Raw genomic sequence first — 26,829 nt, forward strand, 5'->3', positions numbered from 1 at the left:
CATTTTAATCTGATAAAATCCCAGCCAGCTTTAAATTTCAACATCAGAATGAACACACTGCCAGCCTTAACTTCACCTTCAGTTTTACCTTTCAAATAAAACTCAAAAATTCTGTGAGCTGCCACTCGAGACCCAGTGGCAATTGCATAATGGACCCAGTTCTGTCCCTTTGATATGACCCAAAGATTAGAGACCTGGCACACACAATGGCGTTCATGGGGCGTATGATTAATAAACACTTTTAGTTTTCATTCTGGTCAAAGAGAGAACCTTTTCCAGAGTCATAACAATTAACTTTAAAGGTTTAGACATAAATCCTTGCACAATTGTAGTCCTCAAAAAACATACATGTGTATAATAGAACACGAAGAAAAGGCAGAAAGTAAAAAGTAAAAGATGAATAATGAATGAGCCGCACGCGAGCAGAAAACCAGGTGGGTTGGGGGCGGGGAAATGGGGAAAAGCTCGGCGGCCGTGCATGAGTAACACTTGACATTGCCTGGGAAATGGGAAAGAACGAGGAAAGGGGAAAAGTTAAACCTACACCCACCCATCCACCCACCCGTCCACACACGCACTGCGCCCGAAGGGCAGCCGAAGGAAGCTCGTTTCTAGTGAATTATAATATGGCATGCAGATAAAACATTGAAAGTCAAAAGGCCCTGGGGGAACTACAATTAAGCCTAGTACCGCCCGCCCAGCCACCCACAAATGAGAGGGAAAACACAGCAGTTTCAACATTGCCGGAAATCATTTCCATATGTATATTTATGATGCTTTGTAGATAACTGCAAGAGCTGGCGAAAAGTTTACTTGGAATCAGCAGCCATATCACAAAAACAAAGCCGAAATTTGCTTTAGCCATGGGAAGAAATTCGGGCCGTGGCCAAAAACCACAGGGAAGAAAAAGCCCAGGAAAACACTGGCCAAAAAGAAAAACAATTCAACAGTTTGTTGCCAGAAACATGTTGCTGGCCCCGGGTAAAATTCGCTCTCACTCTCCAACGCTCTCTCCGTGTTGAGTTTTCCACTTTGATAAAAGCAAAAGACCTGGCCATAATCGAAACAGTCTGCAAAGGATTCTAGGCGCTAACGGTTCTCCAGAGAAATATCCCGTCAAGTATCTACCAACGGCAATCGTCGCGTGCGTTTAAAAAAATATATTTCAAGTCGAAAATCACCTGGAAAAACGGTCGAGCAAAGTGAAATTTAATTTTTGGAAAATCACAACTTCCAAAAACAAGAAGCAGTTATAAAAAGTAAATATTACAAACCGTTTATTTAAAACATTTCTTATAAGGAGAACTTGAATTCAATTTAAGAATTCAAAAAAAACCAAAAATTGTTTAGAATACGTAAAAGTTTTTTGCATTAAATTTTACTTTTTGCTTAGAATTTTAAAGGTAATGTTGTGTCCGTCGTTTAAATTTAAATATTTTTAATTTTGATTGTTGCTTGAAAAAAAACAACATTTTGATACAATGTAAAATCAAAACTAAAAAACTTAAGTCTTCAAAGAAAACTTAAGCTATAATTGAATCCGATTTAAAAAATATTGAAAAAAGATTGTTCAAGGACCTTCAGTATTCAAGAACCAAATAATATTAATATCATTCAAAGCACACATTATTTGTCTTTGGATTTGCTTTTATGACCTTTTCAATATTTCTAAAGGACATTTAAAAAACCGTACATGCTTTTCGACCCGTTTTCCAATCATTTTATTCAAATTTTATAATTTATGCTAAAAGCCTTTCAAATCTGGCCTAATAGTTAAGGCTAGTGCCTAAGCCGACAAAATCCAGACCCGACAAACTCTGTGGAGATTTTCCGACTAGGAAAAAAAGCCCAATTTGCGATGGTTTCCAAAGAGGTGGAAAATTGGTTTGAAGAGGTCGGCGAAAAAAGAGCAACAGTGAAAAAATGTTTTGGCATTTATATTCAACCCGCTGACAGCCTAAAGCTTGTCAAATAGGCGAATTTTCATCGGGGTCTAAAGGCGGACCTTTTTGTGATCATTTTTGGAAGGAAGCCTGCATTCAATTAAGCGAAAAGGCTGCCCCTCATTGGTATGCCAAATGGCAGCCGCAGAAGTTGACAGTGAAGTGCCGTCGCCGTCGCCGCCATCGTTATGTGTCCTTGACTTTGGCTATTCATACGCAAAATTAAACACCATGGGGAGCGAATAATGAGCGGGAATGGGTTGGAATGCTATGCTAATGGGCACTACACTGTGGCACTGGCATGTGGGGCTGCGTGCCAACATTTACGAGCTCCCCTAATTTATGCTCATTCATAAATCTCCCTCGGTGGAAATCTCTTGCATTCGCCAACGCTGCCGTCGCCTCAACGTATGCAACACAATATAATAAAGCAAATTGAAAATTATGACTATATCAAGGACGTCTTCGGGGCGCCGAAGCTCCGAATACCCTTCGAATAATCCGGGACAAACTTACATATATACCTAGGGACACTGGCAGTTTATTTTCCTAGATTTTTTAATGGTTGATGAGAAACTTTTCAACATATCACATAAAGAGTTCACATCAGTAATAAAATATCAGGATTAAGAACAAAACATTTATTGAAAATGTTATAACCCGGATTCAGGTTTCAAATGGCAAAAAACTAATAGAGTAGACTAAAACTAAGCACTGAACTAATGGATTTCTCATTAAGAAATTGCTGCCTAATTGTTTTCCTAATTTAGATCTGCCTTGCATATTCCAAGTTTGCAAACAAAAAGTATTAAGAATTATGACAATTAGGCTAAAAATATCATTTGAGATAAATAAAACCTTGTGAAAGCGTATACAACCTTTTATGTATTCCGCAACATTAAGGGAACTGTCTAAAATAATTGAGAAATATCTAAAAATACAACGTCCCTATGCTGGGTTCCCTTGAAGATTTGGGCACAATGTGTTGTCTGCCAAGTGCCAAATTGGCTAATCTAATTAGATGACAACCAATTCAAACTTGCACGAGCCGGATTGTCCTCAATTTGATCAAATAGCTAATTACATTCGTTGTTTAGCACAAAATCAAGCGAAGAATTTACCATTCGAATGATTAAAATTACTAATTTCCTGTCTCGCTTTATTCCGAGAGTCTCATGCTTTTGTTTGCGTTTTTCTTGGTTTGAACGCAGCGCATTGTGCACGCTCTCGGGCAGCAAAAATAAATAGGAATATCAAATCCGAGGAATTATCAAAATAAATACGTTTGTCAGGCAAGAAAGAAGGCCTTGTTTGCATTCCACCGCCCCCCCTTTCCAGGCATTTAATGGCATTGGGAAGGAAGTGGGATTTCGGTTATAAATAGACGGCTATTCGCAAAGGATGGGTGATTAAGCGGAAGGCAAACACTGGCCAAATATGGCAACGTCACTTGACAGACGCAGAGATGAGCAATGATTGCCATTAATTTGAATTAATTTCACACTATTCAGCGGCAGCGAGATTGATGGGTTATTTGCAATTCAAATTGTGTGGGCTTTGGAATATAAAATGAAAACAATGATGTAATCTTTCCCTTGCCAACATAAATATGTGCTTACTGAATTTCCAGTTTCTTGGGGAAAATTCGTAAAACAAAGCTTCCGGTAATTATTATTCTGTTTCAAAGAAAAAGAAGAAGAATTTTTCACAGCCGAAATCCTGAAATATTTGAAATGCGTGGTTTTTAGAATTCTTTTTTGAAACAAGAGAAATAAATAAAAATTATTTAATGAGTCAGATTTATTAGTCAAATTTTTTTTTCTTAGGGAACATTTTTAGAAGAGACCTTTCTCTTTGTAATAGCCAATCCTTTTTCCATGCTTCTCCTGGCACTCAACCGAAACATTTCCACAGCTAAGTGCTATTAATTTCTGCACTTAAGTCGCAGGACCCACTCACTCTTCAGAAATGTCCTGTCAAAATGAAAATACAGAGTTTCGCCCACAGGTATTGGCCGTAATTATCTTTGAACAATGTCAAAAACCGAAAGTGCCATTAAAACGCATTCGCGCCTAGCGGTAATAATTATTCTAATTACGAGGCGTTTTTGTGGAAAAGTTCTCGAGGTGCTTGAAACCCCCGCAGGGCCTGTCAAATATGTACTTTGTCCGAGCAAACAGACCAAGAAGTGGAGGAGATTCCAACAGCAATCAGCATAATTTTCCGCTTGTTGTTTTTCACATTTTTCCGTATCGACTAGAGTCGGAAATCTTTCCACACGCCGACTTCCAGCTGGTTAATTACAGCTGTTGGCCCCTGGGCCCATTATTATTTATTATTATTATTATTTCTTTATTATTATTTACGCACAAGGAGCGTAAAAAGTGGCTTCTATTAGCTATGTAAATGTTTACATCATCACTTGAGGTTTTTCGGCAGCAATTACGCGTTGCGTCACCAAACTGAATAAACATTAAGGAAGCCTTTAAAAGGCGGTAAAGTAAATATTCATGTGGGGAAAATATACATATGCATGTGTGTATCGCCCCATACAATCGCAGTCTGCATTTATTATGATCTTTTTATGGTTCTGCTTTTTCCTGAATTCCATGAAAAACAAAAGAATTCACTAAAGAAAAACATATGACGCAGGTTTTTTTGCTGAATTTTTGGCTTGTTTGTCCGGTTTCCATTTTCACGCTTTTCTTTTGTCGGTTCTTTATTATAACAGGCTATAAAAATGCAATTCAAGTAATTGGGCGAACTACCGCTCTCTCCTTCAGTTAGCCGTCTTAAAATTTGATATAGATTGCCAGGACTCCGCACTCTAATTTGTTATTTATAGCTTTTGATTTTTGAACCCTTTCTGACCCTCGCAACTGTCATGTCCTGGCTCCAGTGACAAATCCAAATTGAGTGACAGGCATATCCATTACGACGTGCCTGTACTGGAAATTGTTACACATCACCAGTTTTTCTGTTTATTATTTTAATGTATGGTAACAGCAGTTTTAGGAGTGGAGCTTGGGTTAACATTCTTTATATTACGCATACGCAGTGTATGCCAAAATGTAGAAAATCCAATAAATCAAATAAACACTTGGACACTCAGTGTAGACCATGAATTTTATTGCTTTTCAAAGACAATAGATCAAAGTCCAAAGCGGTTTTGCATGTAAAAGAATTGAAAGCTTTAATTCACAGCTGACGGGGAGACTAATAACAATCCATAAAACGACCACATGGGGAGTTTTCATGGCACGACATCGCTTTCCTCTTTGCCCATTGGGAATTTAATTAAAACTGTCTAAAGCCCAGCGGGTGTCAGTCGCCGGACAAAGAAAAAAGCGTGTTGTCATGCAAAAAACCATTATTCTTTAGATTTCATCCATGGTAGATTATTTTTCAATATAAATTCAACGGATCCCAATGGTTAACCAGAGTTGGCCAAGCTAATTACGGCTCCACGGTGACCAATATAATGTAATTAAAGTGCAGGCAGCAAAAAGTGGTCGGAAAAAAAGCGGCAAAACACCACCTCAACAAGCTTAAAAGGAAGCAACTGAAAATAGTTTCCCCACTGGCCCTGCGGATTTTCACACATTTTCCTTCGCACGCAGCGCTGGCTGGGGGGAAAAAGAAAAATACAAATGAAAAATAAAATACACAAAAGCTTTGGAGCAGCAGGCACATCAACAACACATCGTAAACAATTCTTGGCCAGCACGGCATGACAAAAAACCCGCCTTTGCAAATTTTAAAAACCGAAACAGATGCAAGATTCTGGCGAGCGATTCTTGTAATTGAGAAAATTGCTTCTCCAACACGGGTATACAAATTAGGCAGATTATCGACAGTAAATTACAAAGGAATTCTTTTCGGCGTTCTATAATTTCTATAATTGTTTACAAAGTGGCCGAGTCCGGAGGAAGAGGCATCTCCAGTGCAAAGTACATAAATCAACATCAGAAGCTTCCTACTAAATCGCTCGCCATTGCAGGGGAAGGAAAAATAAATAAAGCGATTTATTAAAATCAAAAGCCATAAACCATTCAATTAAGTGAGTTCCCAGGCAACGGTAAGCATGTGGACTATAATTATACCGATTGAAATGACCACTTTTGGGCAATTAAAATTTGTTTTTGCACCCCATAAATTAGGAAATTTGGTCCATAAATCAGCGACAGTTGCCAGTCTTTATTTGCACTACATTTTAGCCGATTTAGATTTTCATCTTGCGTGTTTTCCCATAAAAATCACCGTACCTTGGCACGCAATCATCTGCTCTGCGACGACCTAGCAAATTGGCATTTAAATTTTTAACTGCATTTTTATGTTGGTTCCGCAACCCCCGTTCTACCAATTTCTTGGGGCCAAATAAAATAAACCGTAATGCAATAAATTAAGCTGTTTTGCTTGTCGGTCCCTTTGCAAATTGTCTTCTGGACTCTGGGCCATAAATTAAACCTTTACCAACCGATTCGTTTGTGTCCGGCCTAAGCCGTTTGGGATAAATCTCCGGCTTTTGTGGGCGGACACGCAGATCAATGCCGGGCCTGCAGTTTAATAACCAGCTCATGGGATTAACCGACGGACACTTCTTTTATAACCATCCCCGCATAAATAAACATATTTCCCGAGGCATGCCAAGCAAATGTCAATGTCAACTGGCGTCGTTTGGGCCTTGGCTTTCCTTTGGGTTTGGGTGGCGGTGGCCCAAAGTGGCCCGAGCCAAGGCTAAGTTTATTATGCCGCGAAAAATGCAGGCCCTCGAGTGTGAGTACCGTAACCCTTGCACTCAAACACACAAGAAAAACAAAGAACCAAGTCAAAGTACACCCACCAGCACTTGCACACAATGCGGGCCACCTTGTGCTTTACATTTCGAATGCTAAGCACAGTACTCACTCCGAAATTATACAAATATGGGACTTGCAAAAACTTTCTCAAATAAGAAAAATAAAAATATATTTCGGATTATTTAAAGGATCACCCCGATGGAGAAATTACAATCAAATACAAATTAAATTAAAAATAATTAAATAGTTCATTGCTCACATTGAGCCAATATAATTATATTTCCTCTGCATTTCCCATTTTTCTACGTATAATAGGATAATTAATTGGCTAGTTAATTTGATGAAATGTAACTTATTTCTAGAATAATATTTAAATTTCTAAATATACTCTTTTACCAATTAAATATGCATCTAACCGATAGTTCATATTTTTAACAACCTCTGTAAAAGAATATAGAACAAGCCTGTTCAAACTTTGTGTCAGTCAGTCAGTAAATTATTTCAATTTAGTGTGCAACTCTTGTGCCTGAGCTTCAGGTCTTCTGCACTTGAATACATTTTACAGCGGACTGTCTGTCGGTTCGGTCCGTTCATGTTTCAATGTCAGATGTGTGGGAGCGTGTGTTAGCGGGAGTTTTCCATATTATTATTTATGAATACGACTTACGGCTGACATTTATATTCTGCGGCAGATGCCTGGGTTGTACGGCTACAAGTGCAAGGGTTTTGGTTACTTGTAAAAGTGCTCTTCTAGTTTTACAACTGCTTCACCCAGGGCCAAAGGCAAGGAGAGAGCAGTAAAAGTGGAAAAATTATGGTCAGGTAGTAAACAGGAAATTTCCTATTTCGCGAAAGCTAATGGAAGAGCGCGCGGAAGTCCCTTCATTGTTTGATAACCGTTACCTAAGTGCATTTTTAGGTGCATTAGAACATTGATGGGATTCTATTAGCTCACACACTCGGGAGTTATCACCTCCATGTGGGGGAGCATCAGGAAAAACCATTAAGGGAAACGGTAATTGATGGTGGAAATGATGGATGCTGAGAGATACCATTGATCCATTAAGACAGGCTTCGGCGCCCTTTTTAAATTTATGTTACCATTAAGTTAATATACAACACCTTAACTTCAATAATTGAAAAAAAGCTTATTAATCCAGATAATGAATGAAAAGAGGATACAAAGTGTAAAAAGTTACTTAACGTTTTAGTATCCTTCTTGATTAGTTTATTTTATTAGTTTTACTAAGCACTTAACCTGTAGTGCGGTAATCAAAGCTAAATATAGCCGCACTGCAGGTATCAGACCAAATCAAAGGCAAAACACTAATCCATAATTCAGACTTGGCAGAAAGCCGCAGTCGGGCCCAAGTGCTTAAAATAGAAATAATAACAGACACGCCAGCAACAAGCGCAAGGAAAGAAAACCCAGCAAAGGAAAGGGGAAATGCGAGGGAAATGACAGCCCGCCGAGCGGAGAAAATAAACAGAAAAACACTTAAATTAAATTGCGAACTGAGCTTAATGCACTTAAAGTCGGGACATGTCCGGAAAACGGTGGGAAAGTGGGTGGCCTTTGTGAGCCACTGCCAATGTCGGGCAGACAGACGGACAGACAGAGGGATTCCATTGACAGGTGAGCAGTGGCAAGCAGTGCGTTCAGCTTTCCCAGCTTTTCCCCGACTTTTCCTGGGGCACTCGAGCACGCGCCCGAGAAAAGCCAAGAACTGTGAGCTGAGAATCGCGGCTTATGCAATGCGGCCAACGAGGCTTGACAGTTCGGTTTGCTTATCTGCGTTTTTGGCCCAAGGGCCTCCATTTGCTTTCTGCCTTTTGCCATGCAAGGCGGCCATTAGTGACGTTGACTCACCCGAAAATAATTCCTGTTCAATAGGTCTCCCCATCTCCCTATTGATTCGTTGCGACGAAAGAATATTTAAATACCAAGTTCACAAGTAAGTTTATTTCCTTGGGGACTCTTTCGGTTTCGCTTTGGGTTTTCGTGGGGCCAACTTTTTATCTGCAGCATTTCATGTCTTGTTTCTGCTTTATCGTTGTTTTATTGATTTAATTTGTTTGGCCCCAGGCTGAAAAATATTGAATATTCAAATAGCTGTTCGGAAATATCAGTAAAAAGGTATTCTTGTTTATTCAAACTGACACGTGGTTTGCATTTTTCAATATGGAGACTGAAAGTTGGATTTATTACGGACCCAATTGTAAATATTTATTATGTCGAACTGCAGTTGTTTGTGGAAAAAATATTCGGAAATATAAGTTCAACTTTAAACATTAAAAGTTAATTTCTTTTAATGAAAATGAAATAAAATCTTTCAGGATTTTTCCCCAAGCTAAACTTTCTGCCATATATTTAATCTGTTCAATCTCAGACTTAAATATTTCATTTGAAAGCCGGATACTTTAATAAGCTATTGCTTTGGGCTTTTTCTTTATCTCAGCCATTTCCAGTAGAAGAGAATTTATGGCTGAAAAAGACAGCTGCAAATGGAAAATTGCTTCCCCAGCATTCTGTTTCTCAATTCCTTAATATTTCTTTGAGCAATTATATGATTTTAAAGTTTCTTGGAAATGTGAGCGGATCATCATCTTAAATTAAAAAAGATATATAAAATGTTGTTTAATGAATAAATACGAGTAATGAAGTGCAAAGAAAATAATTTATTTTTAAACTTATTTCAGTTGAACATAAAAAGTTCAGGTTTTAAAATTTGAAATTCCCGCAGTTCTCTCGCTATGCTAATCTCGTTCCTCCTGTTTGGTACCTTCGCAACTAAGCCCACAGCTCATTACACAATTTATATTAAAGTCGTAACTTAACCCTCGGCACCCAGAGCCACATTAGCAGGCAGTTGGAGCGGGGCCAAAAGCATTTGCCATATTGCACTCTGGATTGCAAAAGTTCTTGGCCAGCATTCCGCTATAATCGTATAAATACGTATACAGTTCTAGCACTTCCTTGCCACACATATATATGAAATAAAAACAAGGACAACAAAGGAAGTTTGTGGGGCAAAAAGCGGAAGAGGCTCGAAGCCATTGCAGTGGGTGAAATGCAATTTCCAGGCCATAAAATGGCCGGGCAGGAAAAAACAGAAAAATCCTTTCACTGGGCCTTAACGAAAGCGTTTGCAGGTAATGGCCATCATCGTAGCCGGTTAATGCGGGCAACTTGTTCCGCTGGCAGATAACACGAGTTCCCAAAGTCCTCGCGAACAATGCGAAAAGTTTCGCTGCAAATTAAATGAAAAGTTAATATTGGCAGCGTGTTCGATAAACAATAGGGACACAGTCAACAAGTTGGTCCAACTAATGCGATTATTGCACAGTCCTTAGTGTCTTTGACAAAAGGCAAGACACTTGAGCTAATGAGATTTTATAGAAGGCAGTCGATTTATCTTAATTTTATAAAAGGGTGCAGAACAAATCTCTACGGTTTTGAAATCTCCGTTAAACGTGTCTTAAAGTATACAACAAATTATTTTAAAAACGTAGTATTTCTGGAGCATTAAAGAAACTTGTATAAATAACCTATTTTTATTTTTTTCAGCGTATTTTAAAGCCTTTACTCAAGTGATTTTAAATCAATGGAAAGCTTTTCCTTTTTTTTTCAATTCTAAAGCCTTGCTAAGAACTCTTAGTATTTTTTGCTCTTGCAATGCAAATTAGTGGCGATTTTCTTGAGTGCCGAGAGCAGTGTGCATTGCGAAACTCATTTAGCGGCGACAGCTGCTGCAAATTTATGCTCACGGCTCTTCTATTCTGAGCGTTGCCTTAGCCACAGAAGAGCGGTCGCAGCAAACTGACAACGATTCCCACCGCATATATCCGGAATCCGGATCCCGATGAAACGAGCAACCGAGCTGTCTAAATCCAAGCCAAACAGGCACTGTTCAAAGTCGACTTGAGCCAAAGCTTAGCTCTTGATAAATTCCACACGCAATCATTGTTTAATATTAAATTGTTTGCTCTAACATTAATTTGGATTCAAGCTTTTGGCTTAAAATCTTATGTATGGACATAATTAAAACGCAAAACAATACGGATGGGTAGAATGCAAGGTTTAATAAATTAGGCATTAAGTATATTGATTTTGTATTAAAATTAATTTTGAGATTTTCTAAACTATATTAAGAAATTGTAATAATCTACTTGCAAGACCTTGAAGATTTTGAATTAATTAAACACTCAAGGTTCTCTATAAAAAACACATGCTAGAAAGTACATGATTTAAGTGGTTCCCCACACAAGGAGAAGATGAAGGTTTATTTAAATAGCGCCCCCTTGGAAATTATTTTTTTAAGTGTTCCCTTTTCAAGCGCATTTTCCTTTCCGCCTTACATCATCTGCAGCCCCGCCCTGAGCCCAGGGCTTTCCTTTCTTATTTTTAGCGCCACCCAGCCGCGAGGCAGCTGCAGACGTGGGTTGTTCAGCAATTTTGTTTACATTTCTTGTTTTTCTTCTTTCCGCTGGTGTATTTAACTCACAATGACTTGTGACAGGGGTGCGATGTCAAGCGGGGGTTGGGGTTGCATGGAGGTGACGTCCTGTCTCATTTCAGCTGCGGGGAATCTCCGCGCACACACGAATGCAATGGCGACGCTTCCTCCGCTGCAGTGAGACTCCCGCGGCGACCATTTCTCACCCGTGTGGCTTTCTGTGGGTGTTTCTGTTTTATGCTATTAATTTGACAGTTTCAGCTGCGCTGACAACTGGCTTTTCCCCAGACACCGAGCATAGCATTTAATGGCTGCAAATTAATTGTTGTATTCCTTGCCATTCCCCAGATAATTGCCCAGCATCTAGTTTTTCTGCGAGGACAAATAACTTAAAAAAAACAAGAAAGAAATGGATTCAGCTGCTGCCGCCGCCGCCAAACGCGTTCAGATCGAGAAGGCCCACAACTTTATGCGCCAATATCGCGATCCCGAGTCCAGGGAACTCAAGAAGCTGTCGGCCAACCAGTTCATGGATGTCTGGGCGCACTACGATAAAGATGGTGAGTTTACCTATATTTAATTACAAGTTATGTTAGGACAATCAGTTGTTTTTAAGTCATAATAATAAATCATATTTTAGGCTACTTTTGATACGGTCATAACTTGATCAACCAAAACTTTAAAAACTTTAACATTTTTATGAAAACCATTTCAATATTAAACTAGATTGATAACTATATATCTGTGCTACATTAAATCAATTTAATTCGTGATAGCTCTACAATTTTGTAATACAATTAAATATAATTATGTTTTTTTTCCCGAATAGAACCTAAACCATTTAAAACCGTTTTAATATTTATAACATTTTTATTCTTATTTGGAAAAGAATAATTTAAAATGTAAATTTTAATTGAATTGCAATGAAACTGCTATTGTCACTCTCTTCCTTTGTTTCTTAGGAAATGGCTACATCGAGGGCACTGAGCTGGACGGATTTCTTCGGGAGTTCGTGTCGAGCGCCAATGCCACAGACATCAGTCCAGAGGTGAGATGGAAGTTAAACCACTGCAAGGACCAACTGCATCTTAATCTTTCTGCTCCAAACCCCTTAGGCTGTTACGGACACCATGCTCGAGGAGCTGAAGTCCTGCTTCATGGAGGCCTACGATGACAATCAGGATGGCAAAATCGATATCAGAGAGGTGGGTATTACGTTTACAGCCCAAAGCTGACCGCACATTCGGACACAAATTTCACTTTGATGGGGCCCCCATGTCGTATGCGCAATGTTGTCTGCCTGTATGGCTTTTTGTGTTCGAAATGACATTTCCTTGAGTTGAGTCCTGGTGGCGCCTCTTTTGCCTTTTTCAAATTGGTTTTTAAATGTCTGGGCCCACCCGAGTCTCCATAAATTATTTGGCGTTTTCCCTCGGTGGAGAAAAGCAAACTTTCTGGCAAGGTCTCTTTCCCCAGAAAAATAAAAGTTTTTCTTCGCTCTCTCTTATTTGGCGGGGGCCACATTAAATGAGTTTTTAATTGAAGTTGGACCGGCAGCCGCGGCACGGACTATTGAAAGGAGATTTTTCTGTACGGTCTGCTTTCTTTTTTCCACCAAATAATAAAGCACACTTGGAGGCGGACTGGCACAATGGACTTTTGATAAATGAGCCCCCGAAAGAGAAAGTTTCGGGAAAGAAAAGTGAAAAGTTCAAGTAGCGGGTTCCCCATTGACTGCTGATTAAGGTTGCGGGCAACACAAAAGGAGCAGGGCATTCATAATTCCTGTTCTCCACATTATTCATACGCCACGTCGAACATCGATTGAAAAGGCTTTGGGTTGAATTTCGCTGTTTACTGGCTTGTCAACAGAGGGCTTTTGGCCCGGGGGATAAACTTTAATTGCGATAGTGCAGTAATTACAAGCTGCGAATAAAAATGTAAATTCCGCAGCCACAGCCACAGCGAATTATAAAGTTTTCGCGGCCACAGCTGATTACTAGTGAAGGGTGAGAGCTTCAATTCGACACTTAAATTATGCCGGAAAGTTTTAACGAATGCCCGGGACAAAACTTTTCCGGCTGTTCGCTAATGAAAGTGCAGCAAGATTTTCTTGGTTTCCACGCGATGCACCGTGAAACTAGCAGACTAGTAGAGTCCACCCGACCCATGTAGTGTCCTATTTATAACCTATTTCATTGTCAAGTCACGCATTGAAACAAGAGGAATTTTTCTTGCAGCTCGCTCAACTTTTGCCCATGGAGGAGAACTTCCTTTTGCTCTTCCGCTTCGATAATCCCCTGGAATCTAGCGTTGAATTCATGAAGGTAGGTGACAATCAGGAATTTCCGCCCCTGAAATTCCTCAATTAATTTGCAATCCCTTGTTGCTTTCAAATAAATTAGATCTGGCGTGAATACGACACCGACAACTCGGGTTACATTGAGGCGGATGAGCTAAAGAATTTCTTGCGCGATTTGCTCAAAGAGGCCAAAAAGATCAACGATGTGTCCGAAGACAAGCTCATCGAGTACACCGATACTATGGTGAGTATTCAGAGATATTAAGTCGTGAAAAATGTAACTTCTGGGAGTACAATAAATTCATAGTTTAAATATTTTATGTGAATTCCTAAAATTTACAAAGTGCCTAACTATTTTTAAATATATTTTAACATTTCCTAGAAAACAAAATAAAAATTTTTTATAAACCATGAAAATGTTTTAGAAAATCATAATACTTCTTAAAAATTTTATAAAATTTGGTATACATAAAAAACATGTTTAAATAAACTTCATGAAAATGGCAACGCATAAACGAAATGCCCAAACAAAAACGATTCCAGTCGAATATTCATACGTACAAATCTGCTGTCGTTATTGATGACAGATGCACTAATGTATGCAATTGACACACAATAGTGTAAATAATTCAGTTTCCCAATTAGCCGACTCTAATGTATGCCCAACCACAATCCTTGCAGCTCCAAGTATTCGATGCCAACAAGGACGGACGTTTGCAGCTGTCGGAAATGGCCAAGTAAGTGTCCTCGAAGTCGCATTCTTGAAATTCAGGCAGCAGCAGCAACCTAACTTATTTATTGCAGATTGCTTCCGGTTAAAGAGAACTTCCTTTGCCGCCAGGTGTTTAAGGTAAGTGACAAGCGTTTGATATGCCAATGACTTCCAGCCAAGCCAGAAAGCATCGTTCAATCGAGGAAATTGCCAAGAGCATTTGCCATCAGGATATCGCGGTTTTCAGAAAATTTAATATTAAGAATTTACGAAACTTAAACAGACTCGGCTTGCCTTCAAAAAAACAAAACACGTTTAGCACCTAGGTTAGCCTGAATTCTTTGGTTTCTCACTAGCTGCAGCCTTGATTAAATAACTAATTAGCTTTGCAACTAACTCAATCAACAATGCATTTTCGTTTTGATTTTGATTACCTATTATTTTCAGCGATGTCTGTGCCGTTTTGGAGGAAATAATCTCTTAGAAATAATAAGAATGTGGGGACTAACATAAATTTCTCTTCCGTTTAAATGCTTCAATAAATAAATCGAATGCCAGACAGAAATTAAGGAAAGCAAAATTGAATTTTGTGAATAAAAAACTAAATAAAATCCGGTTAATCAATTTCAGTAAAAGTCTAACCAATTTCAGTTTTTATTCACGGCCAAGCAATTACTTGGATAAATGCAATGCAATGGTTAAGTGCATCCTACTGCATTTGCTTGTATTAAAAATAAATAAAAATCAATTGTCCATCCGATAGAAACTTTAAAAAGAAATGGTTCGAAAGAAAGAGTACTAAAAGCAAATGGGATTTAAAAAAATATTTTTTTTTGCATTCTTTATTGAATGGATTCGTGAATTGCCTTCGTTTTGCAAGGCAACTTGAAGTTCTTAACCCTTTTAGAGCCTTTTATTCCCGCTCGACAAATAAGCAAATACAAAAATTTGAAAAGGACAAAGCCACTATTTATTTTTCCTTTCGACACTGAATGCAACATTGAAAAGTTGTGGCCATAATACAAAATATTCACGTCCCCCTCGCTGCCTCAATCCAATTTTGGCTCTTTGGCTCCGTCGCAACAAATAAAGCCATGGCCCAAACAGAAATAGCTGTTCCGCCGAATAAAAAAGGCAAGAAATATTGTCTGCAATCGTAAAAATAAACGAAGCAAAATGGCAAAGCTCAGCTGAAAGTGGCAGGTGGGAGAAAACCCACTCTCCTTTTCGTTTTTCGGCGAAATAAAATGCGTGGGAGCTGGCGGAATCAATTTCCGAAAGCAGAAGCTTCCTTATTCCCCAGTTTTTGCTCGAGCGTCAACAGATTTGATGTGATTTGAATGGGGCAGTAAAAAGGGAGAGGCTAAACAGCAACCACTGCATAAACAGAAGGTGGAAAGTCCCCAAATGGCTGGCCATTAAATTCTTTAATATTAGTTTGCTTCGGACAGAATCCCGAGCAATTAGCAGAAGAAAAGCCATGTGGTGGCGCTGGGAAAACAAACTTTTTGGCCACCGCCAGCAGATGTTGGGGCTTAAAATTCCCCTGGGAAATTCTACGAACCCATTTCTGACTCGGGCCAAATGCTGATGATGCCAAATGCGGTTAAATGAAGCACTGTCATTGCATTTGAGGCTGCTTCCGAATGTCACGTAACTTCCAGCAGGCCAAAACTTGGCCAAAAGTATGTGTATTTTCCGTTCTCGCATTTTAGACATGTTTGGCAAGAAACCTCGGGACATCCGAACACCAAGAATATTTTTTATTTGCTTGAAGCACCAGCTGCTTGAAGAAGTCTTGACGAAAAATGGCCCGAAATTTATGCAGGCCTAAGATTGATATTGTGCAACGTTTTATTTTAAAATGGGGGAAATGGAATTAAATTAAATTTATATTGAAGAAGGTTGAAGAGGTTCCAATTTAGGTATATTATTTGGAATTTTTGTAACTTTTTTCAAAGCAACATAGCTTTAACATACAATCATAAGGGAGTACCACTGTACATAAAGTATTCTACTTAATAAGGGCAGGCGGAAATAAATGTTGGACCTTCAGCCCTGAAAACCCCCCAATTTGCTGAGCCAGCCCCTTCGAAATTTTCCGATTCGCGTTTCCCACGCCTTGAGCAAACTCTTTCTTTTTTTTCTCGTGTTCGTCCTCGTGTTTGGATTTCCTTTTTGCTGTTTGCCACATGAACCACATCCCCACATATGTACAGTCCAGGGAGCAGCAAAGAAAAACCACCTCCATTTGGCTGTCGGTGTTGTTCTTGGCAATCAAGTGGGCTAGATCCACAGAAAAATGGTCTGAACGGGGAAAATCGGAGGGCATTGAGAGCTCTTATTGTTATTTGCTGCAAATGTACGTGCCTCAGTCGCATTGACGCTTATTCTCATTGCTCATTGGCAGCAGTTGCCGAAAAGTTGGATGTCTGCTATATCGAGGGGACTTTAGGGTGAGGCACTGCCTCCCCCGAATAGTGGTATCAAAATCAAAAGTGTTGCATTCAGCCCGAACTCACTTTGTATTGGTTTGGATTGCAATTGGATTCCCATTGCACTAAATCACTTTGTTGGCTGCTTTCTGGCAATACCACTCCCACGCGATGTTCCCTGCTTAGTTCCAAACTAAGCGAAAAACCAGGATATGTGGCCAACGAAAATGGGGATTTTCCATGCGGCACACCGATGAGAAGACCCTCCCATGTTTAATCCTACTATCTCAAAGCTAATTATTTGGGGCTTTTCAAAGTTAAGAGAGAAATTATTGTGGTGGAAACAAATAGTCTGAATTTCCAAAGGCAAAAATTGCTGGAAAAGCTGGGTGGCTTATTCGTTGGAAGACTAAAGGCAGAGTTTCAGGACTTTAACAATAGAACAAATGTGGACTAAAAATTTTCATATTTATAAGCATTTTAATTAATAAAGTATGTTTTTTATAAAAATGATTTAAATTACATATTTTATTTGGTTATTCAAAATTACAACTTATATTTAATTCAGTTTTATTTTTTTAAATTTGGGGAAAAATGAAATTTTGGCAAGAAAATATATATGCATGTTTCCATAATAAATGATTTTAGTAATTTAAATGAATACACAAATACTATTAATTATTATACCATTCAAAATAAACATATTGAAGTCAGCTGAATGTGTCAGCTTACATCTTTCACGCTTTCCAATTTACAATGGGGAGCTGGTGTAAATTCAAATGCAACTCGCATGTCCTTTCGACGAGATATTTCTGTTGTGTGCGGAGTGGAGGGCAATCCCTTTGCGGGAGGGGGAACATGAGCAATGTAGCGATGTGCACTCAGCGGAGCGGCAGTCCGAGCGAAAAGCAGAAGAAGCCGCAGGATTGCACAACGAACAATGCTCAGTGTTCAGTGTTCATGGGCTGCATGCCGCATATTTGCTCATTGTTACAGCTCGCAGCACAAACGACATTTTATTTGGTTTTTATTGATGGCAGGAGGGGGAAGTCGAGGAGTCGAGAGGAGTCATGCATAACAATGTAGCGGGACAAGTTGGATTTTAATCGAAAAGTCCCGGCGCGGACATGGTTGCTGTCTCTCAGTTCCAAGCCACTGAATCCTGAGGAATCGGTAAGCAATGAGGAAGCACCTGACCAGCGGAGATATGCGTATGCAGTGTACTGTAATTTCGCCATCGTAAGTCGGCCGTTATGAAGTGCCATAAAAAGCAGGCAGCCGGGGCTCAGGCAGCCATAAAATAGGCATTTCCAGCACATTTACCCAAGGTGCAGTTATTACTTTTATATATATATAATTTCTTGGGACCATAAAAGCCAAAGCATGCATCAGCATTTTGATAACCGCAGCGGGAGCTGAGTTATATGCAAGAGGACTCCAGTTCCACTGCAATGGCCAAAAAGTTTTACGGGAGCCTGCAGGACTCGCCGAAACTTCTGTCTCCGGGCGTCCAATTATGTGGCACAGTGTATTGCTGGCTGGTGGCCAAAAGTGCCAGAAAGCGTTATGCTAATGCACATCACGTATTCGCCGCATGCACCGCAACGAGCAGTGACATAATGTGCTGCAACAGGAAAAGCCAGTGGAAATGGCAATAGGTGTGGACAGGAGAAAATCGAGAAGGGACACGAAACAGCAGGACATTGTGGAAAACAACCCTGTACACTTAGCTTTTTGTCAGTCGCCTTATTTTTAATGTTTTACGGGTTTTACCCAAGGACCCAGGGCTAAGTGAAAACGTGACTTCGCGGCACAGACAATTTTTCAGTTGGTTTTCTTATAAGTTCCCTTCAAACTTACAATTAGTTCGATTTTATAGCAATCAACTAACAAGCAGAACTCGTTTGCTCTCTAATTGGTATTGCATATGTCTAGTTTACGTTCAACTAAGCGTATACTTAATATTTCTCACTTATAATTTAGATGCATCCAGATCTTAGATCTTTTAGCTTACTAAAAAAAACAACTAAAATCTTAGTCAAAAAATATATATTTTAAAAATAAATGATAAATTTATCAAAGCTGGCAATTTAATAGTAACGCCCCCTTTGATTACTCTTAAGCAAGCAATTTAATTTTAGTTTATGACTCTTCTAACTTTCTATATATATCTTTTTCGTTTCCCCCCGCCTACCTCCTCTATGCCATCTGTATCTATATGAACATAACAATATATCTTTGCATATACTTCTATAATCTTGTGCATTTTTATTTCAAAACCAACAACATAACAATAATCGAACTAAAAATAACAATTACGAACCTAATTATACCGTGCACGTGGTGTACAACATTTTGGGCTGCCACCATTAACTTCCGACTTATCTCACAAATGCAATTTGAAAATCAACTCTGAAATAACTAAACAATTACCGCAAATCAAAACCTTTTGCCATCTGCTGTATATACAAAAATTTGCATACAACAATCTGCAACCAATTGCACTGCCAACAATGAAAACAAACCAAAATATTTCGTAAAACAATACACAAACTATTTACATTCCTGCAAACAAAACCGAAACCAAACCGAATGAAATGAAATAAATAACATAAAAAACTTATATATATAAAAACCACACACTAAAGGAGGGCATTGATGTAAGTATCTTTCACCCCCTCATCAAGCATTCGAACAACAAAAAATAAAAGTGCCCCTCAAACAAAAAAGAAATACTTCATGTGGGTATAATAACAATTAAATACACTGGTGGCCCATTAAAACTCTCAATAAAACTGTATCAATTTGTAATTTGCGTTATGTTTTTTTAAACAATCGTTTTTTGTTTCACACTTGACGGGAACTCAAGTATTCCAATTGATTTTACTATTATTTTATTGTAGTTGCCTTGTTTTCCCATTCAGTTTAGCAAACAAGAAATTGAGACACAGAAAACCAACAAAAATGCTTTGGATTGGCTTGACAAAATCTTGTTTACGGACAGAATTGCATGTTTGTGTGGCTTATTTGTTGTTTTTAGGTGTGAATGATATTTTCTTAGAATCTTTTGGTATTGATATGCATTGAAGTAAATCATAGTGTACATTTTTAAATATTTATGAGGTTTCTGGTAAGCTTTAAAATACCTAAAAAGCTGCCTTAAAGTATGCAGCAAAAACGGAAATCCGGTGTAAAAATTTTAGACAACTGATATTTATCAGCTTCATATTTTAATTTTTAAAGGTTTCTGCGATGATTACTCATAACCAAATAATTCCTGATCTTCTTCTGGTGATTAATAAAAACTTACTGCTTATTAGCGATAAGAAACTAAACTTTGTGCCAGTAAAAGTTTGAGTAATTTGCCCATTTTTGGGATCATTGCCCCAAAACCTTTCTCAACTTACAAATGCGACCCCAACCACAGGGCAACTTGCACCAAGAGAATGAGAACGATAGCTACGAGCTACTAATTAGACTTTTGATGGCATCGGTTCACCCCATTTCCCACTTAACACATCCTGAGCCCAAGTACGTGAACAGCTTTGGCCCTAACGATGTGAGGTCCACGCAAATTACACGTTGATGCGGAATTCCGTCTCCTCCTCCATGGGAACCTTTTGCATAATTTAGTCATTCGGCTCGGCATCCTGGGTGCGGGGTGCGGTGTGCAAAGGCATGGATATATTTTGTGGCGGTACCATATGGATAATGGCAGCCGCAGGCTGACACGCTCGGTGCCACCGGCTTTTCAAAGTGTTGAAGTGTAAAATAATTACTTCATTTCATCAATGTGTGGGCATGGGCAACATCACATCACATCACGTTCAAGGCGCAATTCGACTTAAGTATGAGCAATTTGACAAAGAGCCAGGCCCCAAAAAAAAGCCGAGAAAAATATATATTACCGTGTTCGTGTGAAATTCAATTTTGGGAGCTTTGCTACCGCTAAGTGGAAACTGGCTCACAATTTATAACGCCCGGCTAAGCACATTTTTTAAAGCTTAAGCTGAAAAGGGTTTCCACTTAATGGGTTTCTAATCCCGTTAAGAACGCAAAAAGAATGCGCCAACTGCGTTTTCATGGCGCCAGTAAAACAAATGTTATCAGACTTTCCCAAGGATAAAGAAAACAAAACCTTAAGTTCCACCTCGCAGCTTTTCGCTCGCACCTTAAACGCACTGGGAAAAATCAAATATATCATAATTAAACTTTAAAAATTTCGAACGAACTGTAAAATAATTTGAAAAGAATAAATTTAAATCATTGCATACTATAAGGCATTATTTTAGGAGGTTTTATTCTTGTTTCACAAACTTAAACATTCAGCAAAAAAATCAGTATAAAGTGAGACATTCCTCGTTGAGCTCGAAATTGATTTTCTAAACCTTAAATAAATAACCTTGAATAGAAATTTATCTTTTTGTTAAAGCTATGAATTTTCCTCAGTGCAGCGCTGAAAACTTTTGAACTTGAGGCGCCACCTTGGCCACATTGCATAACCCCCAAAATTACAAACTGCATGTGACTGTGTGTGTGTATGTAAAAGGTGGGCTTACATGTAGGGGAAAATAATTCGAGCAATTTGCCGGGCGCAAATGGAATCAATAAATTTCGTGTTCTCTCGAGGAAAACACATCCGGTGCAATCCCAAATGAGAGCGGCGAATGCCAAAGACAAATCTGCTGTACCTGAACCATAATTCATATTAATTAGCGAATGTCAACAGCAGAAAACGCATAAATTAATTGGCTGTGTGTTTCATTTGGCTTAATTAGGCTTTAGCCATAAGTATAACGAATGAGTGTGAATATGGAATACCTTTTTATCCCTGGCATATTATATATTCCATTCCCCTGGGATGCTCCTAAGCATGACTTGTCGTTTGTCATTAAATTCCTAAATGCATGTTTTTATTATAATTGCCCATACTTTGCATGAGTTCAGGCCTTTGGCGCTTTGTATTTAATCAATCAAAAACAAAATCGCACAAAAAGACACACTCGACCTGTAGCTTAGGTCAATGATGTTATAGGGAAAAAATATTTTATTATTCGAAAAGTTGCAGGATAATCTCAGCAGTATGTTTTAACCCACAACCTATTATCCTTGCTGTACACAAACTTGATTCACTTTGACAGTGGATTTAGCATACTTTAAAGTCTTAAAAATTAAATTTTATCAACACTTTTTGATTTGATTTCAACTCTTTTAAATCTAACCTTCAGACTTTTCTGTTAAATTTCCTCCATCACATTTTTATTTCTTTTTCAACTATTAATTAAAAACTTTTGTTGACTTCACTCGGGAAGAAAAAAGTATGCCAAATCTAGCTTGTACCCCAAACTTATAAATAAACATTAATGTGAAATTGGTATATAAACGAGTTTCTAAGAAAATATCGCACTAATTACTACAATTTTATTTCCACAGGGCGCTACAAAGTTGACCAAAGAAGATATTGAAAAAGTATTCTCGCTCTACGATCGTGTAAGTAAACTAATTAACTTAAGACCTATAAATATATGGAATAAAAATCATAAAACTATAAAACGTATTAATATCAACACAGGACAACAGCGGCACCATTGAAAATGAGGAGCTCAAGGGCTTCCTCAAGGACCTTTTGGAGCTGGTCAAGAAGGTGGGTACCCTTAAAAGGTTAGAATGTAAGATTTTACTATTCTCTTGTTTACAGGACGACTACGATGCCCAGGATCTGGCTGCTTTCGAGGAGACCATCATGCGGGGAGTTGGCACCGACAAGCATGGAAAGATCTCCCGCAAGGAACTCACCATGATCCTGCTGACACTGGCCAAGATATCGCCCGACGACGAAGAGTAAGCCGTGGGCTGAAAAACATACCAAAACGAGATTTTAGCCAACTCTATTTTTGTCACCCGATTGAGGGAAATCCAGAAAAAAGAGGCCAACGAGGGCTTCGAGGCAATTGTTTACTTTAAAGCTGCATCCAAGGGGCAGCAAACAAAAAAATGATTTTGGTATCGGGGGAGGATCCTGAGCGAACAGAGATCCAAACCGAAACGAGAAGCTATTGGTAGCATAAATCTAATATAAATGTTTCAATCTTAAATAAATGTTTATCGTACGTTAAGATGTTGAGAGTATATTTCCCCCAAAGTCAAACCAAATCGGAAATTAATCCAATCAAACAATTTGCAACACTGAATCGAGCCACTTAAAGTAAACAGTTAAGAAATGATAACATCAAGATCAGTACATCGATTTTATATTATATTATATTATATATGTATTTATATTTTCTATGTGTATTTGCATAAAGTATTTTATTTAATTACCAATTAAAACTTGAATAAAAGTAGTTATATATTAAGGATACAAGATTTATTTGAGATTACCTAAGCATAAACATATGTGTGGCTACAATCTGTAGATAATTGTTGTTAATAATTGTGACTGTATCCCTTAATGCGGCAGCGTAAAAAGTATTTCTTTCCAGTACTCGACGTGTGGGTGTGCATTCTGCACCCAGCCACACGTACTTTGACTATATATATCTCCCGCAAACATCAATCAATCAATCAAGAGCCACTTGCAACAGCCCGAGGGTGGACGCTACTAATGCAGATGAATGGAAATGCAAATGCATCTCCCACCTGAACGTGACGCTGTCACGCTGAAGGGTGGAAATGCATCTGGTTAACATTAGACACTCGTCCTTGTATTTTCCGCCCGAGGGTCTGTGCAAGGGGAGATTACGAGGTGCAGATTGAGGCCAGCTGGCAACAATTCCACTCAATTTCGCTGCTTAGGCAAATCGGTAACTAAACTTAAACGAAAACTTAAAGTTAACCTACAACGCTATGAACTATCTAACGTTTTTCAAGGTGCTATAGCTATATAAATTATGACTTGTTTCAGTTCCTTTCCTTGCCGTTCCCAAGCTGTTTTCAATCTATTCTTTCAAAAACTAACAATTAATAACTTAAGCTTTAAAACCAAGACAAACTGGTACAATCTTGAGACGGAGTTTACCCAAGGATTCACTTTTAGAACTTTAGATATGAAATGGATTAACTGAAAACCCATTTCGAGGGGGCTTTAAAGGTGAAACCCTGAGTAAAAACGATTGTACACACCCGTACATGCAACAAAATGCCAACTTAACATATAAATAAACTAATTACGATACAACTCTATATGATAACATACTTATGCTAATCCTAAGATATTGTTCAAAACCACATGCATGTAAAGCTTCGAAACTGACTTTCTCTATATATATACAACCAGATACCAAATATCGAATATCTAACTGGATATATGTCTAATACTATGAAAATACGACAGAAATGTTTTAATAAAGTAAATACAATCTATGCAGACATCAAGGGGTCAGCACTCCAATCGCGGTCTTTGGCTTTTCCTGTTCCTTATAGAGGCGTTTGTAGCATCGGTTGCGTTTCTTCTGGAGCTCGAGGAGGTCGTTCAGTTTCTTGAGCATATCGGTGGCACTTACAACTTTTTCGTTCAACGCGGGAAACATCGATTCATCCGGTTCCCATTCCGATTCTACGAGTTTGCTGGCAATATCCATGGTTTTCTTGATCCGCAAGCAGAAACTAAAGTGGAGTTCTGTCAATAAATGTTCGAAATTTACCTATGATATAGTTACCACTTGGCCTCCGTCATTTTATTGCTGATTTTAAGCTGCCAGGCCATGCAATTTTGCAAATGCCAGGAACAATAGCAACTCCCCAGAGTTTCCGTGAAGGGATCCTTCCATTCCTTGATGACCGCACACTGAGCTGGTGGAAACCTCTCCTTCTCCACCAGCCAGGTGTGCCAGATAACAGCATCTGTGTCCTGGAAATTCACTTCACTGCTCCTTACGTTCAAATTAATGGAGGCAAGCCGCTGATGAGTTGCCATTGAAGCGTGGATTTGGGTGTTTCTTCCGAAATGTCGCTCCAGGAAGGCGCCCACCTCCTTTGGATAGTCATGGGGATTCGGTTCACTCATCGGACAGAGCTCCATCATCCCATTTTGGAAGTTCAGCCAGGAGGGATTCGCGCAGAAAGATCGCTTTGTGGCATCTGCATAGGTAATGAAGGTCTCGCTAAAGGATTTTATTTTATTTACTTAATTAAAAGCTTAATATATTTATTTTATTATTATTGTTTATATTTAACCAATGTTGTGATAAATCAATTAAAAATGTAAAAAACTTTTTTTAATACATCATTCACTATTTTACACTAAGGTAGGTATTACTTATCTTAAAATTGTATATTGTAAAAACTGTTTAATCCTCTAAACATTTTGAAAAGCAATCAGAAAACACACACAAATTAACTTGAACAATTTTATTCACATGGAAGACATTAGGTTTAGATGTTAGATAGTACAGAAGAGAAGAAAGGCGGAGGGTCACATCAGAGCTTGAGGACTTCCCGTGATCGATCCTCCACATTATTTCGCCTCCTTAATATTTTCTCAACTCACCCGCTGTCGATGCTGACCACCAATTTGGCAATAGTCCCACAGCGGGGCGTAGCAATTTTTGTTATAGTCATACGGGCAATTTAACAAGATATCTCGAAAACATACAAAGAAAATGAAGTAACAGGCGAAGACTACTAGGAGTTCTGGAATCCAGCTTTCATGGCTTTGACATCCAATTTCTGCTGGTAAGCGAGTCTCTGAAGAATCGTGGGATGCGTGTGATGCCAGCAGGCATACCAGTTGTCGTAGACCGGGAAGCTCATGTGATCCGCATAGATTTTGACCAGGGCCATCCTCAATTGAATCGAGTAGCCCATGCGATGGGCAAAGCTATCGGCGGCATACTCAAAGCGACGCAGGTTCCACAGCATCAGGACATTGGCCAGCGTGAGATACGGAGTCAGGGCGAATCTCAGGACAATGATGAAGCCCACTATGATGGGCATTACTCCGGGTGCGAAACCCACTGCCATGTACAGCTGCGGGCTGTGAAAGAACAGTCCAAATAGTCCCATTGTGAGGAAGAAGTGAATCTTCATGATGATCGTGGCCTTGTAGAAATGTCCGTGCTTCCAGTGACCCAACTCATGGCAAACCACTCCCGCCACCTGCATGTTGGTCAGCCCGCGTCCCACCTCATATGGTTGGATCTCACTGGCTTCCTTTCCCTTGTTCAGCAGCAAGGTGTCAAAGATCACGATCCTCTTGAGACAGCAGCTCCCGTAGAAGTAGGCATTGCTGTACTGCATTGTCCGGGTCTTGATAATGAACACACGTTTCATGGGAAAGCCAACCACGTCGCAGACCCGCTTCACCTCCACATAAAGGGTAGTGCCCTCCGGCAGGACAACCTGTCGTCCGATGCACGGAATACAGCAGTAGGGCAGAAAGAAGACCAACAGCAGGGTGAAGATGGCCCAGAAGAGCCAGAACCACAGGAAGAAGTAGTAGCCGATGCACTTGACGCTCATAACTATGGCGCCCGCCAATGGGATCAGGACCACCTGGCTGAGGAGAATGGCCAGGAGGCCAATGCAGCAGTAGAGGTACCAGGGAAACTTCCCAGACATCCCATAGCGCAGCTCCAGCAGGCATTTGTCATAGATCAGCACGGGCAGAAACCTTACACATATATAGATGGTCAGGTAGAACACGAAAATCATGCTGATCCAGATCTCCTCGGAGGTAACCGATGCCAGGGTCATGGCAGCCAGGCTCCAAAGAAAGGGATAAAATCCTAAGATCAGCTCACAAAGCGAAATGATCAGGTCAATGAGGTACTTCCACAGCTGGAGCTCCGTTTTGTGCAGCTCGTAGATCCGAGCACGATGGTAAATTTCCGGAGGAATGATTCCCCTCAGCTCCTCCGGCACCATGATGGAGTTCAGGCACACCAATTGCTGGGGATAGAAATTCAGGATTAAATCTGAAGAGAATTCATTCCCACTTACCTGTCTCTTGGTGAGTATCATCTCCCATATCCGGTCAGCTAACACGATCAGACATAAGATCACCAGCACGATGATTGGATCTACCTTTGGCCATGTATCGTAGAATGCCATCAAAACTTATCATGTTCCCCCAACAAACAACAGCAGCGGTTGCAAAATAGATATATCTATATTACCCAGGCCGGATAATTCAATCAGAACCTACTATGTTTGAAAAAAGAAACCGGGAAAAAATATGTATC

The 26,829-nt window shown here is 39.3% G+C and overlaps 3 protein-coding genes across 5 annotated transcripts; 1 reads left to right on the top strand and 2 right to left on the bottom strand.

The window, feature by feature from the left end:
* Nucleotides 1–1,080: 1,080 nt before the first annotated feature.
* Cbp53E (Calbindin 53E) lies at nt 1,081–24,038 on the top strand. 2 transcript variants are annotated; one of them, XM_017144010.3, is made up of 12 exons: nt 1,081–1,259; nt 11,548–11,759; nt 12,162–12,247; nt 12,315–12,404; nt 13,440–13,526; nt 13,605–13,745; nt 14,183–14,238; nt 14,306–14,351; nt 19,297–19,308; nt 22,082–22,138; nt 22,221–22,292; nt 22,347–24,038. In XM_017144010.3, exons 2-12 carry the CDS (start codon nt 11,609–11,611, stop codon nt 22,491–22,493), a joined length of 945 nt encoding a protein of 314 aa, XP_016999499.1. In that variant the 5' UTR covers nt 1,081–1,259; nt 11,548–11,608; the 3' UTR covers nt 22,494–24,038. The 2 variants fall into 2 exon arrangements, with proteins under 2 accessions (XP_016999499.1, XP_016999501.1); XM_017144012.3 differs by lacking the exon at nt 19,297–19,308.
* On the bottom strand, nt 23,974–25,275 carry LOC108059010 (uncharacterized). 2 transcript variants are annotated; one of them, XM_070214105.1, is made up of 3 exons: nt 25,137–25,275; nt 24,307–24,727; nt 23,974–24,253 (listed from the first exon to the last, which is right to left on the bottom strand). In XM_070214105.1, the coding sequence occupies exons 2-3, from the start codon at nt 24,669–24,671 to the stop codon at nt 24,019–24,021; spliced, it is 600 nt and encodes a 199-aa protein (XP_070070206.1). In that variant the 5' UTR covers nt 24,672–24,727; nt 25,137–25,275; the 3' UTR covers nt 23,974–24,018. The 2 variants fall into 2 exon arrangements, with proteins under 2 accessions (XP_070070206.1, XP_016999502.2); XM_017144013.3 differs by having other exon boundaries at nt 24,307–24,750.
* On the bottom strand, nt 25,271–26,788 carry ste24c (ste24c prenyl protease type I). Its single transcript, XM_017144007.3, has 2 exons — nt 26,588–26,788; nt 25,271–26,536 (listed from the first exon to the last, which is right to left on the bottom strand). The coding sequence occupies exons 1-2, from the start codon at nt 26,696–26,698 to the stop codon at nt 25,271–25,273; spliced, it is 1,377 nt and encodes a 458-aa protein (XP_016999496.2). The 5' UTR covers nt 26,699–26,788.
* Nucleotides 26,789–26,829: the final 41 nt, after the last annotated feature.

Source organism: Drosophila takahashii, chromosome 2R, assembly GCF_030179915.1.
Source record: "Drosophila takahashii strain IR98-3 E-12201 chromosome 2R, DtakHiC1v2, whole genome shotgun sequence".
Taxonomy (NCBI): Eukaryota; Metazoa; Arthropoda; class Insecta; order Diptera; family Drosophilidae; genus Drosophila; species Drosophila takahashii.

What these genes read in the sequence shown, in the direction of transcription:
- ste24c (XM_017144007.3), bottom strand. Translation starts at nt 26,698, where the DNA reads ATGGCATTCTACGATACATGGCCAAAGGTAGATCCAATCATCGTGCTG. An exon ending in TGATACTCACCAAGAGACAG is followed by an intron (nt 26,537 to 26,587) that starts GTAAGTGGGAAT and finishes TTCTATCCCCAG; the next exon opens with CAATTGGTGTGCCTGAACTC.
- LOC108059010 (XM_017144013.3), bottom strand. Translation starts at nt 25,207, where the DNA reads ATGACTATAACAAAAATTGCTACGCCCCGCTGTGGGACTATTGCCAAA. An exon ending in GTGGTCAGCATCGACAGCGG is followed by an intron (nt 24,751 to 25,136) that starts GTGAGTTGAGAA and finishes AAAATCCTTTAG; the next exon opens with CGAGACCTTCATTACCTATG. An exon ending in AAAATGACGGAGGCCAAGTG is followed by an intron (nt 24,254 to 24,306) that starts GTAACTATATCA and finishes ACTCCACTTTAG; the next exon opens with TTTCTGCTTGCGGATCAAGA.
- Cbp53E (XM_017144010.3), top strand. Translation starts at nt 11,609, where the DNA reads ATGGATTCAGCTGCTGCCGCCGCCGCCAAACGCGTTCAGATCGAGAAG. An exon ending in GGCGCACTACGATAAAGATG is followed by an intron (nt 11,760 to 12,161) that starts GTGAGTTTACCT and finishes TTTGTTTCTTAG; the next exon opens with GAAATGGCTACATCGAGGGC. An exon ending in CAGCTGTCGGAAATGGCCAA is followed by an intron (nt 14,239 to 14,305) that starts GTAAGTGTCCTC and finishes TATTTATTGCAG; the next exon opens with ATTGCTTCCGGTTAAAGAGA.